The sequence below is a fragment of the Haliotis cracherodii genome, unplaced genomic scaffold, assembly GCF_022045235.1.
Source record: "Haliotis cracherodii isolate W230 unplaced genomic scaffold, xgHalCrac1.p SCAF_9, whole genome shotgun sequence".
Lineage (NCBI taxonomy): Eukaryota > Metazoa > Mollusca > Gastropoda > Lepetellida > Haliotidae > Haliotis > Haliotis cracherodii.
In genome coordinates, this window is record NW_027266343.1 from 39,999,739 (window position 1) to 40,012,364 (window position 12,626).

Here is a 12,626-nt window from a genome sequence, read left to right on the forward strand (position 1 = left end):
TGCTAGTCATTTATCAGTTTCTAGTCATTGATCTGACTGTCTTTATTTCATATTGCTGCCTTCATATTAATCATGTTGTGGTACGTGGTTGTCTGTCTTCTGTATATGCATTGTGTGATATCTTCTAGTAGAACTACCTGAAACCATAACTTCCGTGACGCCAGACATTTTGTTTCCTGGACTTGACAGATCATCCTATCAGAGTCTCCCAAAAGAAGTAGGTGACCAAGCTGCTTTTGGCGATCTCATTAACAAGAGACTAAATAATGCATGTGGATTGTCAGGTCTAGACTCGATTATTTACAGACCGCCGTCATATACATTGTAGCTGGAATATTGCTGAGTGCGGTGTTATACAACAAACTATATATATATATATATATTCTCTATATATTTATTCTAGTATATACCTTCAATTTACTTAATGGTGCCAATCAGAACAAAACGTTTTATTGTAGATTTAATTATAATTCCTATAATAAGGGGATCTAGTACAGGACATAATCAAAGTCGATCCATTAGGAAAATTAGGAAATTCACTGAAATGATGTTTGGTTTTTCAGGATTCCGAAGGCGATTATGCATATGGTACGTTCTTACTGTCATAAAACCATATTCAGTTATATACACTATATATTGAGTGTGAGGACACAGATATAATAAAACCATGACAATCAATGTTTTAGGCTTACACCGTGCATTTCCATCATATTAAGATTCTATTAAGTCTATTCCTTTGTAATCCCTCTATAACTTCAAGTCATAAAATTAAGTTATTCATGTTGAGTGCACTGTTGTTAGTATCAATATACAAGATAAAGAAATTGCATCTCCGCTTGTTTGTTCAATACAGTGATTATTTCTTCTCTTTCAACAGTTAATAAAACATGTTTGTCTCGGTTGGTCCAGCAAGTTCATGTGTGTATTAATATTAATTAGTTTGCTGCAAATTGCATATGCTGAACGGTTCTTAAGTGAGTGAGTGTGGTTTTACGCCGTTCATAGCAACATTCCAGCAATGTTACGGCGGGGGACACCAGATATTAAGTTCATACGTCACACCCATGTTGGGAATCAAACCCGGGGTATTTGGCGTGACGAGGAACGCTTTAACCACTGGACTAACCGAACGTCTCCCCAGGGTATGTACGCCCTGTTGGTACCTTTAAGACTGACTGTAGATAATTGGTCTTCTGCAAATCCATGCTCATGGGGTTTGCTCATTGTGAAAAATAATCACCTACAGTCTATGACATTTTGATATTTTCCCCTGGCGAGTCACACTCATTGTCTACACATAACTGTCATCTGTAACGTAAACGTATTTTATATATCTTTATAACATATCTTGCAGACGAGTGTGTCCACGACTACCAAAATTTTGAAGAAAGTCCATTTACCTCAACAAATGATGAACCGTATTACGAGGATTTTGGCCTAACCGATGATGAAGATTTTCTGGTAAGGTACTTACGCATCGCCTTTCCCTCCATACATAACGCGTTAAAGTGATTGCCCTCCGAGCAGAGTTACATTGTTCCTTGTCTTCACATCCAGTATCCCACAGATCAAACGCAAACATAACATATACACACAGGACCTAGATCTTAGTATATTTAACAATGACCTGTTCTGTTTCCCTTCATATATATATAACGATCTTAGTTTCAATGCAGTAACCCTATTGTATATATGAAACAGCAAGATGAAACTTCATTCATTGTACGTCAAATGCATGTCATTTTAGTGACTAGCACAAGATGGCTGAAATGTTCTGATTCACATAATCCGAATTTCATATGTCAATCAGATCTCATTTCAAAACAATTATTCATGTATTCAACAGTTTAATCTTACATAGATAGGAATGCAAATATATACAGATATTCTGTATTTTTCTTCTCACCTTTCTATTCCTTATTGCTTTACATCTGTTTGCTATCACGGCGGGGGACACCAGAAATGGGCTTCACACATTGTACCCATGTCGGGAATCAAACCCGGGTCTTCGGCGTGACGAGCGAACGCTTTAGCCTCTAGGCTACCCGACCGCCCCATTTTGTAATTGAAAAATATGTACTTTAATAATAGACCCCTTTAGTACATGCTCATCTTCCTCTTATTTTATCTACGGTGAGCCGTTTACTTAATACAGTCATTTCAAGATCATTATGTTATCCATTGTACGTTTCTTAGCTTAAACCAAATCAGAGAATGGACATACTGTGTCGTCGCCTGACGCAAAGAGAAGAGTCACAATTGAACACAGAGAACATCCCAGGAATTTACGGCCATGTGGCTGTTGAGAAAAGGAATGAAACAGAATACCTGGTAAGCTTGTTAGTAACACGGCATTTCATACTGACATGGTGACTACTAGGCATAGCATGGGGGCTGTGGGTTAGCCTTGTGGCTAAATCGTTCACTCCTCAGTTCGATGATGATACCAGGTGTTCACGAAACGCTGAGCGTATCCTGCCATATAACATATGCAAAGACAAGTTCACCCGAAAAAACACGGGAACATACAGTACACGTAAAGGTAGGGAATTGCATCGGACATCTTTTGTCTTTGATGCGTCAAATTTAGAAATGTCCTCAATATGTCTACCATTAAATGTTTTGAAAGCTTTATTGAGGCCATGAATGTTGTAACAGCTTTTGGGCAAGCAAGAGTTTTATGATGCTCTTTGAAATCTCCGTACAAAGCGCATATTCGATTGTACCTCAAAAGTTGTGAAATGTGACACCATAGGCCGAAGCTGCAGGAATATTGCTCGACATGAAGGGAAAGTTGACTATTGGAAAGCTGAAGACATCCCTCTTGTCATACAGTCTTATGTAAAGTTTCTTGTCAATGTTCGCTGGTCTCTTTTATTTCTAGTTCAGGTGGGGAAATCAGTTCCCATGTTTGATGTGCCAGGAATATATCTAAAACATTCGATGATTACTTGCACAACGACAACAATCCAAGATTATAAGTGTACATTCGCACACATTAATATATAAACAAGAGTCTGTTATTTACTATCACGACTGCACATTACAATACAAATTTGCAGTCATTTAGCTTCCACCTATATTATGAAGACAGCCTACGATATCTATTCTCATACTCAATTTGACCTCAACCAGTTCTTCGCTCCTATTATGTTTCTAGGTTTGTCTGTTTTGCTTGTCTGTCTTTTTGTTTGTTTGTTGTTTAACGCCGCACTCAGCAATAATCCAGCTATATGACGGCGGTCTGTAAATAATCTAGTCTGGACCAGACAATACAGACATCATAAGCATCGATCCACGCAGTTGGGATCAATGACATGCATCAGCCAAGTCAGCGAGTCTGACCACCCATTAGTCGCCTAACGACAAGCAGTGTTGCATTTTACAGCAAGGTGAGCTGCTCAAGACCTTTTCTACCCCGTATCTTCACGGGTCAGTTTGTCTGCACCATACATGTGCTGGTGGGTTTCATCAACGTGTTAAACAGGTCTGTTATAATGTTTGGGAACAATGTTTCAAACTGAAATTTACTTGTGTTTTAGTGTTGTTTAAGCAAACAATGTGTGTGTGATATTCCAAGGTGCGAGCGGTGGCTGAAATGTTCTGAGTCTAATTATGATGGACTGTGTTGATGGAGTTACTTCCTTGTTGTTTTTCAACATAATCCATCTCCCGAAGCAAACACTTCTGCCAGTGATGCTGGAGTGTCTGGATCAAACTGGTGTTAAATGCTATACCCCTAGTGGTGTAACATGTCTTTCACAGCAGAATTTGCATAATGCTTGCCAGACAGTACTTTCATCACGTTTTGGAGAGGTGGAAATCTGACGGTGCCACATGTGGCGAATATGGAGCGTGTTCAAAGAGTTCAAAGTCACAGTCATGCAGTGCAGCCATGGCGACAACAGACTCTTGCACAAGTGCACTGTCCTGGTGAAACAACTCACCTTTAGGAAGTTTTCGGGTTGTAGTTCACCAGGTGGAGGGAACATGCGGTGTCTCCACAACTGTGACTGTTGTTTAGTCTCTGTACTCATCCATGATTACAAATCGCTCAACAAAATCAGCTGCGTCTGCTTCAAAACGATGTAAAGTCTCAAGACAGATGATAAAGCTTGAGCTTTTCAGATCAAGGATCGACAGCCCTAGGATCCAGCATGCTGACATCTTTGTTATGTCCTGTTTATTCCTCTGAAACCGCCTCTGTGGTCTAGAGGTAGAGCGTCCGCCCAGAGAGCGGAAGGTTCGGGGTTCAATCTCCAGCCGCGTCATACCAAAAGACGTTAAAAGATGGTACTTGTTGTTACCCGGTCTGTCGCACGGCATTAAGGGGCTAAACCAAGGACTGGTCAGCCCAGAGTCAGTGTACTGCTTCTGAGTGTAGTATTCATGTTAAACTGTGGCATGGTATCTCAGTGCAGCATAGGAAATCGGCATCAGTCCGGATTAGTAGTACACGCAGCCACACACACACACACACACACGCACGCACGCACGCACGCACGCACGCACGTGCGCGTTCATGCACTTCGCTATATAAGTACAATAATCTTGGACGCGACGTTAAACCCCATTTCACCTCACCTCATTCCTCGGATGCCTAGTCTACTGGCTATGTGGCGTGTAAGCCATCAATCATCCATATTCATATGTATTTTCGGTTGGAGATAATTGATGACATTGCAGTAGCCAGTTTGTCCATTTTCACCAAGGGGGATTACCTAATCACGTTCAAGCCTGAGTAATGCTGCTTGGTTGTGTATTTGGTTCGAATGCAGCCTGTAAGTATGAAAAGTAGTGTACTTAACACTTTCATACATCCTTCGTAGTTAGGCTTAGGCTGTTCAGCCACCTCTCGTTTGCATTAATTGAACGTAACAAATGAATCATAACAATCCTGTTGGTAGCCAAGGTAATGTTTAATGCGCAGGTGTACACCATCCCAACTGATGATAGTGTCCCACTGTGCGATGTGATGGATGTTAGGAGCCTCGGCCTATGGTCTGTGGAGTACATTCGCTGTTTGAGTGCAGTGGCAAAGACGTTGTCTCTTCTACATCAGCAAAACTGGGTCCATGGTTGTCTGTGTGCAGATAATATTTGGATTGCTGATACTGAAGATGAAGGCAATTACAGGGTAAGATCATAAACCTATTTTCTTTAGTTTTGTCAGAACCATAAGTGGCAGGGATAGGACTTTTCTCAAGCTGACACGTAAGTAAATCTGTTTTTTCAGTAACAATTGTCAGTGGATTCCACAATCAAGCATGTTAATTGACAGATAAATCTGTCTCTTCAGAAACCTAAGAGAAATAACAACACAACGTTACCTCAAGCATGCTGAAATGATTCCCTCGGGATGACCTTTCGTTCCTTTACCCAATTGTCAATAACAGCTGCCAAGTCAATCCACGAGATAAACATGTTATTTGACACAAAGTGTGTACTCATCAAACCTACCTCTCTTCCTGTCACAGGTATACTTCTCAGACCTTGGATATATCCGTATGTCACGTGACACTGAGGATGGAATGATTGCCGATGACAGTTTTGTTGTGCCACAGGATGAAAATGTGTACAGAAGGTAATTTCTGGAACGTACTACTTTGTACTTTTTGCTATTTCACAGTGTACCTCACTGAAAAGTACTTGATAGCAAAGATAAAAATTAGCTAAGTGGTACAATACATAACCGTTTGCTAACAGATGCCTATCCACAAAGGAATCAACCAAACGCAGGTATTTGCTATGCAGAGTAGTGTCCCTCACTTATGCCAGGTTCCTGTGGGGGCGGCTTCTAATACAAGATTCGTACAGGTTGTTATCCTTGGTTTGTCAACTTCAAACCCATGGTCGTTTGTTTCATCAAAGAGGTAAATGGCATCCCTTTCCTCTCAGTTTCAATTGATTTCACTGAAATATTGTTCAAGGCAGCATAAAGTTGTTTGCAACCCCATTCATTCACAACAAATAATTGTTTGATGCAGCTTCGTCCCTGATGATTCATTATTATTATTTTGTCAGATCATCCCCTGAGGTAATACGAGACGGTACCTACTCATGGGCGAGTGACGTCTTCAGTTTTGGCCTGATCTTGTGGAATGGGTTCTCCAACTTTAGCACTTGCCACAATCAAAGGCATGAAAACATACTCGAGAGTATTCCAAAGGATAAGGTAACGTTATTGCTGAGCTGTATTTTATTCTGCTGCAACTACCTTAGTTCCTGGGTTCGTATCGGAGATCCGCTCCTGTCGTTCCGTACCCTTTTGTCATATTTGGTTTCAACAAAGTGGTAAACGTGAACGGCCTGTTTTTCTCAAACATACATTATATATTTCAGAGTTTAAAAAACTCAAGCATCCATTCTGTACTTTGCCAGCCTTCAGATATGCGTTAAGGTGCTCCTATTTTCACAGTTATATGAGTACCTGACCACTACATCTGGACATCGGATTCTTCCCAAACCGGAAAATTGCCCGGATACAATCTATTCTCTCATGCTCCTCTGCTGGAGCCCAGAACGACATGAAAGGCCACGGATGACAGTTATTCAACAGAAACTACTGGAAAATCATGACATTCTCAAAATTAATTCAACATACGAGTAAGTCCTTTTGGTCTGACAGTAGCATGTGCTGTCTATAAATACACATAGCATTTGCATGAAGATTAAGACATTTAATTTGCTATTATTGATACATACTTTCTTTATGAAATTTGATGGTTCAAATTCATAACCAATACAAGTGAGTGAATAATTCCGCTCTGCAACGGAGGTCATGGAGGCTTACCAATTTAGTAAACCCATGAGCCATGGATTAAATACCAAGTGTCAAAATCAGATCCTATCTTGAATTTTGTGAGAGGTATCAACGGTCACACATGGGACGAACTTAATCAGATATATTACCTTGATTTTAAACCACTGTACATCCCATGCCCGGCAATAGTTTTTTTATTGCCCTACTTGAGAGGCTGAAAATATTACAATTTGTTTTGCCCGTTTACTATCACGTCAACAAAACCTTTACCATTAAACATGATGCTTCTTTCAGATATCAAGTCTGTCCCGACATATATATGGATACGTATTATACTGTAGATACTGAGAAGCAATCAAGTGAAAATGAAGGGTATGCTTGTGCTGATCCTGCACACTTCACACTGCCAGATGGCGATGATAGTGTGGAAGGGTCTTCCTTACAATGTGATGGGTCGCGCTCGTCCTTTACGTCATCTACACTTGTCGGTGGCGGCACCGGTGTGTCGGTTGACAAAGAAACATTCAAAGTTCCCCCGAGTGCCAGTAAACCAAGCCTTAAACCAAAACCTTTGCCAAGAAATGAGACAAATGGAAAAGTCTTACAATTACAGAAGTACCCTGCGGAATCTGGGAGTTCGTCTGAATTCGAAAGCTCTGGATCAAGAACAAATATTAACTGCACAGATCAAAATACAGTATGTGGTAAACTACCCCGAATTGGCAAGCCAGCTGATATTTCCAAATCTAACCTGGAATCTTTCCCCGAAGACTTGAAATCCATGCTTAGCGAGGATTACCAGTATGCACCAGATGCACCCTCAAGTGTTTATCAACTATGTGGTGATGCATCTTCAAGTGATGATCAAATATATGATGACCCTAGGCAACCTGTAGATACAAGTCTCGAATTGTCTCCCAGAAATAGACCCGAATCACAGCAACCAACAAACCAAACTGGGCTGAAGCCAAGCACTGTGCCACAACGGGTCAATGGACCGCCTTCGCTCGACAGTCCACCACCTCTACCACAGCGTCCTCCCCCACGACGTAACAATGAAAAATAACCGGTGATGCAACAGTTTAGGTCGACCCTCTGTATGGAAAATGAAGTAGCAACATGAAAACTGATTGCACTTCATCCAAATGGGGAGCACACGTGACCCAGTCGTCTAAGGCGCCGCGATTCGCTGTGCAGTGTTGCGTTCCTTGATCACGCCAGAAACCTATGATTGTGGGTTCGAATCCCGGTTCGCCCCAATCATGTTTCTAGTTTTGTCAGCACCATACCCGTGCTCGTGGGTTTCACCGAAGTGGCGTTAAACAACCTACCAACACTATTACATGGTCTGTGCCGTGTTGTTACTGAATGTTGGTTAGTTTGATGTTTAACCCCGCACTCAGCAATATTCCAGCTATATGACGATGGTCTGTAAATAATCGAGTCTGGACCAGACAATCCAGTGATTGATATCATGAGCATCGATCCACGCAATTTGGATCGATGACATGCATCAACCAAGTCAGCGAGCCTGACCACCCGATCCTGTTAGTCGCCTTTTACGACAAGCATGGGTTGCTGAAGACCTATTCTCCCCCGGATCTGCTCGGGTTATTAGGGGGCGGTCGGGTAGCCTAGTGGTAAAAGCGTTCGCTCGTCACGCCGAAGACCCGGGTTCGATTCCCGACATGGGTACAATGTGTGAAGCCCATTTTTTGTGCCCCCCGCCGTGATATTGCTGGAATATTGCTAAAAGCGGCGTAAAACCATACTCACTCACTCCCGGGTTATGTGACTACACAGGCATGATATTTCTGTTATTTGATAAGAGTATATTTAATCGAACACGTAATTTACTTATTGGTTTTGTATATATCCATCCTGTAAATACTTCTGTAATGACAGACAATAGAATCCATGAGGGTAAAGAGTACTGTCGTAACTCCTTTCGGGCGTCCAGTGCGACCCTAATACAGTTACTTAATGTATTGCCGTTCCTGGTCCTTGTGGTCAATTACGCCATGACATTGCCACTCACCTTGTCCGCCGCGGCTCGGCTCCGTCAAGGAGTGATTGGTCTAACGACACTTACTCAAAGTTGTCTCTATCGGCATTCACACACGCTTAATAAAGAAAACGCAATACCAGTTATATACTCACATAGTTTTACTTACTCTCAGCCCATCAATCAATACAGGACAGGATCAGACCGACCAGAATGGTCACTAACTGGGGAAACTTAGAACGATTGGGTTTTTACTCGATCGATTGCAAACCGCGCTCTACTCTCCTAATGTTGAAGGTATCATTTTATAGTGTTCGAGTCTGGCCTGTCCTTGTCACATGTCACAATACCTCATTTTGATTCGTTAAAAGTTAGATCTGACCATGAACTCATGTGTGTCGTAATCGGAAAAATACAGAAGCCTACGTGCCATATTGCTCATCTCTCTATTGATTTTGTGACTCCAAATGAAAATACCTTGAAAGTCTCTATTTGTTTCATTAACTAATGGACGATAGCCAGGAACCAATCCAATGATAATTATGAAATGTCCAGAATACACTTGTGATAAATGTGAAATGTCTTTTATCTATTGATTCCTTTCGAACTAAACGTTCTCTGTCACAAACTGTATCTAATGCAACTCCTCATTGCAGCTATAACGGTTACCATTTTCTAATGTTTTTGAGATGCATTTTTAACCTTATAACAGTACTTAGATAAAGCGTGTCTGCTGTGTTATATATGAACATCCAGATTGCGAAATTATCCTTCCCGGTGACTATAATGCACGGTGCGGTAATTTGAAAGATTTTATTATCGATGACAACAACAGATTTATTACATGTCTAGAAGACATGGAGTATGTATCGGACGTATTTGACGTGCCCCGCAGTACCAGAGATGATGTGTGTAATGAATACGGGAGGGATCTAGCAGACTTTGGTTGTACGTTTTCTGTCCATATTGTAAATGGACGATTTGCTGGGTATAAGGAAGGATCATTAATTTGTGTTAAGGAGGGTGGCGCTAGTTTGGTTGATTATATACTACGCTCAACTTGCTTGTTTATTTGACAACATTTCCGACTTTAGCATCCATACTCGCTGTAAATCAGATCACTTTTCTATCATACTTACCCTACATGGATGTGACAGACAGGTCGATAATGTTTTTGAAATGCATGTAAATAATATTCCTAGATATACATGGAGAAATGAAATATGTGATGTTTCTGAGTCATTGTCTGCACTTCAAATGGATGAGTTAATGCATTTATTGTCTTTGAATGTTGATTTAGCTGTTGAAGCTTTGACCAATGCTGGACATAATGGTTCTATTTCATGCGGATTACTTTCTAGAGCTAGATAATCGAAACGTAAATCTGGAGAAAAATGGTAAGATAAAGACTGTGAGAATATGAAGGCTAAAAAGTTTAATGTTTTAGACAAGGTTAGAGTTACTGGTGATAAAGAGATTCTTTTTAAATATTCTACATTAAGAAATGGTTACAGGCCTTTATGCAGGAAGAAAAGATTAGAATACGAAGAGACTTGTGTTCGTGAACTAGTACACACTAGTGGAGATAGTAAAACATTCTGGAAAAAGATAAGTGCATTGACAAAAAATACAAGTTGTAGTCCTGTTTCCAACAAGATTTGCCAAGAAGATTGGTTTGATTATTTTAAGAATATTTTGAACCATACTGGTATGCTTGTGGACTCGGATATTATTGAGCAAGTAGATGATGTTATAAATAATCATAATGAACAATTGTGTGATTTCTGTACTGATGATGATGTAAATAATAGTCTTAATGGTGATATTACACAGGAAGAGATCGGATCGTCCATAAGGGATCTGAAGCAGGGTAAAGCTGCGGGACCAGATGGTATTAAGGCTGAGATGATCAAATGTTGCCGTACTGTTTTAATTCCATATTTGTTAGTTATGTATAATAATATTTTGTCAACGGGTAATTTTCCAGCCGAATGGGCTAATAGTGTTATTGTACCACTCCATAAAAAAGGAAGCTTTGACTGTGTTAATAATTACAGAGGCATATCTTTGATGGATATTTTTAGGAAGTTCTTCTCCTCTATTCTAAATGCGCGTCTTACACGTTTTTCTGATCACTTTAACAGTATACCTGAGGCCTTGGCAAGATTTAGGAAAGGTTATTGCACAACGGATAATATTGTCACTCTGAAATGTCTAGTACAAAAGTATTTATCTAAAAGTGGCGGACGTTTTTACTGTATTTATGTAGACTTTAAGAAAGCATTTGATTCTGTTAATAGGAAATGACTGTGGTATTCAAAAATGAATAAAGGCGTTCATGGTAAATTATTCTCTGTACTGAGAAATATGTATTCGAATATAAAAGCAGCTGTAAGAGTTTTCAACACTACTATTACTGATTATTTTGATAGTTTAAGTAGATGTCAGACAAGGTTGTGTTATGAGCTCGTTTTTATTTGCAATGTTTATTTCAGAATTTCAATCCATGATGGAAGATGCATATGGAAGAGCTATATTCATAGGTGTAGAATATTTGGAACTACTGTTATTATTGTATGCTGATGATTTATTTATTTTCGATGACAGTGTTATTGGTTTGCAAAGAAAGATTGACATTTTATGAAAATATTGTAAATCATGGGGCATACAGATATATATGGATAAGAAATGGTGGTTATTTACGACAATATGAGAAGTGGTATTTTGATGGCGAGCCACTAAAGACAGCAACTTATTATAATTATTTAGGTATTATGTTTTCCACCAGGTTATCATGGACAGTGTGTACAAATACTCTTGTTTCAAAAGCCATTAAAGCTCTATTTATTAAGCAATTACAGCATAAATACCCAAATATGGACTTTATATAGATTACTACCAAACATGTGTAAAGCACTGGTGTAAATTGATAAGAATGTCAGATGTTCGTTACCCCAAACAATGTTAGATACTTATTAAGATTAGATTCAGCAGGAAGAGGACAGGGGCACCCTGTGTAAGGTTGTTGTTATACACTATGGTTTTGTATATGCATGGGTTAGTCAAGATATATTGGAGATATTCCATATCTTCTGTCGATGTTCAGACAGAGATTAGAAGATTGTGGAAAACATTTTTTTGTTAGTATTATCAATGATTCAAAACGACCTGCAACATTATAAGAATATTAAGTCATTGCTGACTGTTGAATATTATGTTACAAACATCAATGTCAGGGAATTAAGAAGATATGTGTTTGTTGAGTTTGCATGAACTGCCGTTGCTTTGTAATATCAGATGTAAAGAAGCTATAACTGTTAACCGAATTTTTAGGATGTGTAATACTAACAGCATTGAAGATAAACTCCATTTCATATTTGAATGCGAGGCATATGTATTGTTGAGGAATAAGTACATACCGAAGTGGTATATTTCATCAAACATTTGTAAATTTCATAAATTACTGACCTCTTATGATGTGTCAATCCTTAACAAATGTGCTAAGTTCGTTACAGAAGCTCTGAAATGTACATATGCACTTGATAGTAAGTATATTGTGTCATCTACTACCTAACTGCCATACATGTATGATACTGTTGTCTCAATTGTGTACATTGGCCGATGGCCTTCAAAACAGAAATAAACTTCTACTTCTTCATGATCATATTTACATGTAATTATTCCTAGCAATAGCTGTCATGGTGCTTGTATCCAATGCATCAGAATCATAGAAACAGTTATGAATATCCTCATCATTCAGGGGGTTTTTTTCCAGGATTGACCATATGCTTCAATAGGGCAGTTTTTCTCATACCGTTTTGGTAATCCACACAAATACAAACCTGTGCTTGACCAACA

The 12,626-nt window shown here is 39.5% G+C and overlaps 1 protein-coding gene across 2 annotated transcripts in view; it reads left to right on the forward strand.

The window, feature by feature from the left end:
* The window catches only part of LOC139452277 (uncharacterized), a 37,530-nt gene extending 25,140 nt beyond the window's left edge, over window positions 1–12,390 (forward strand). The window contains exons 8-16 of one of the 2 annotated variants that reach the window (XM_071233682.1): window positions 129–217; window positions 564–588; window positions 1,355–1,461; window positions 2,197–2,331; window positions 4,931–5,137; window positions 5,478–5,584; window positions 6,025–6,175; window positions 6,419–6,606; window positions 7,058–12,390. In XM_071233682.1, the coding sequence (XP_071089783.1) occupies window positions 129–217; window positions 564–588; window positions 1,355–1,461; window positions 2,197–2,331; window positions 4,931–5,137; window positions 5,478–5,584; window positions 6,025–6,175; window positions 6,419–6,606; window positions 7,058–7,829 (1,781 nt within the window). In that variant the 3' untranslated portion in view covers window positions 7,830–12,390. The remainder of the gene's footprint in view (window positions 1–128; window positions 218–563; window positions 589–1,354; window positions 1,462–2,196; window positions 2,332–4,930; window positions 5,138–5,477; window positions 5,585–6,024; window positions 6,176–6,418; window positions 6,607–7,057) is intronic. The other variant, XM_071233683.1, reaches the window with a different exon arrangement.
* The last annotated feature ends 236 nt before the right edge of the window (window positions 12,391–12,626 follow it).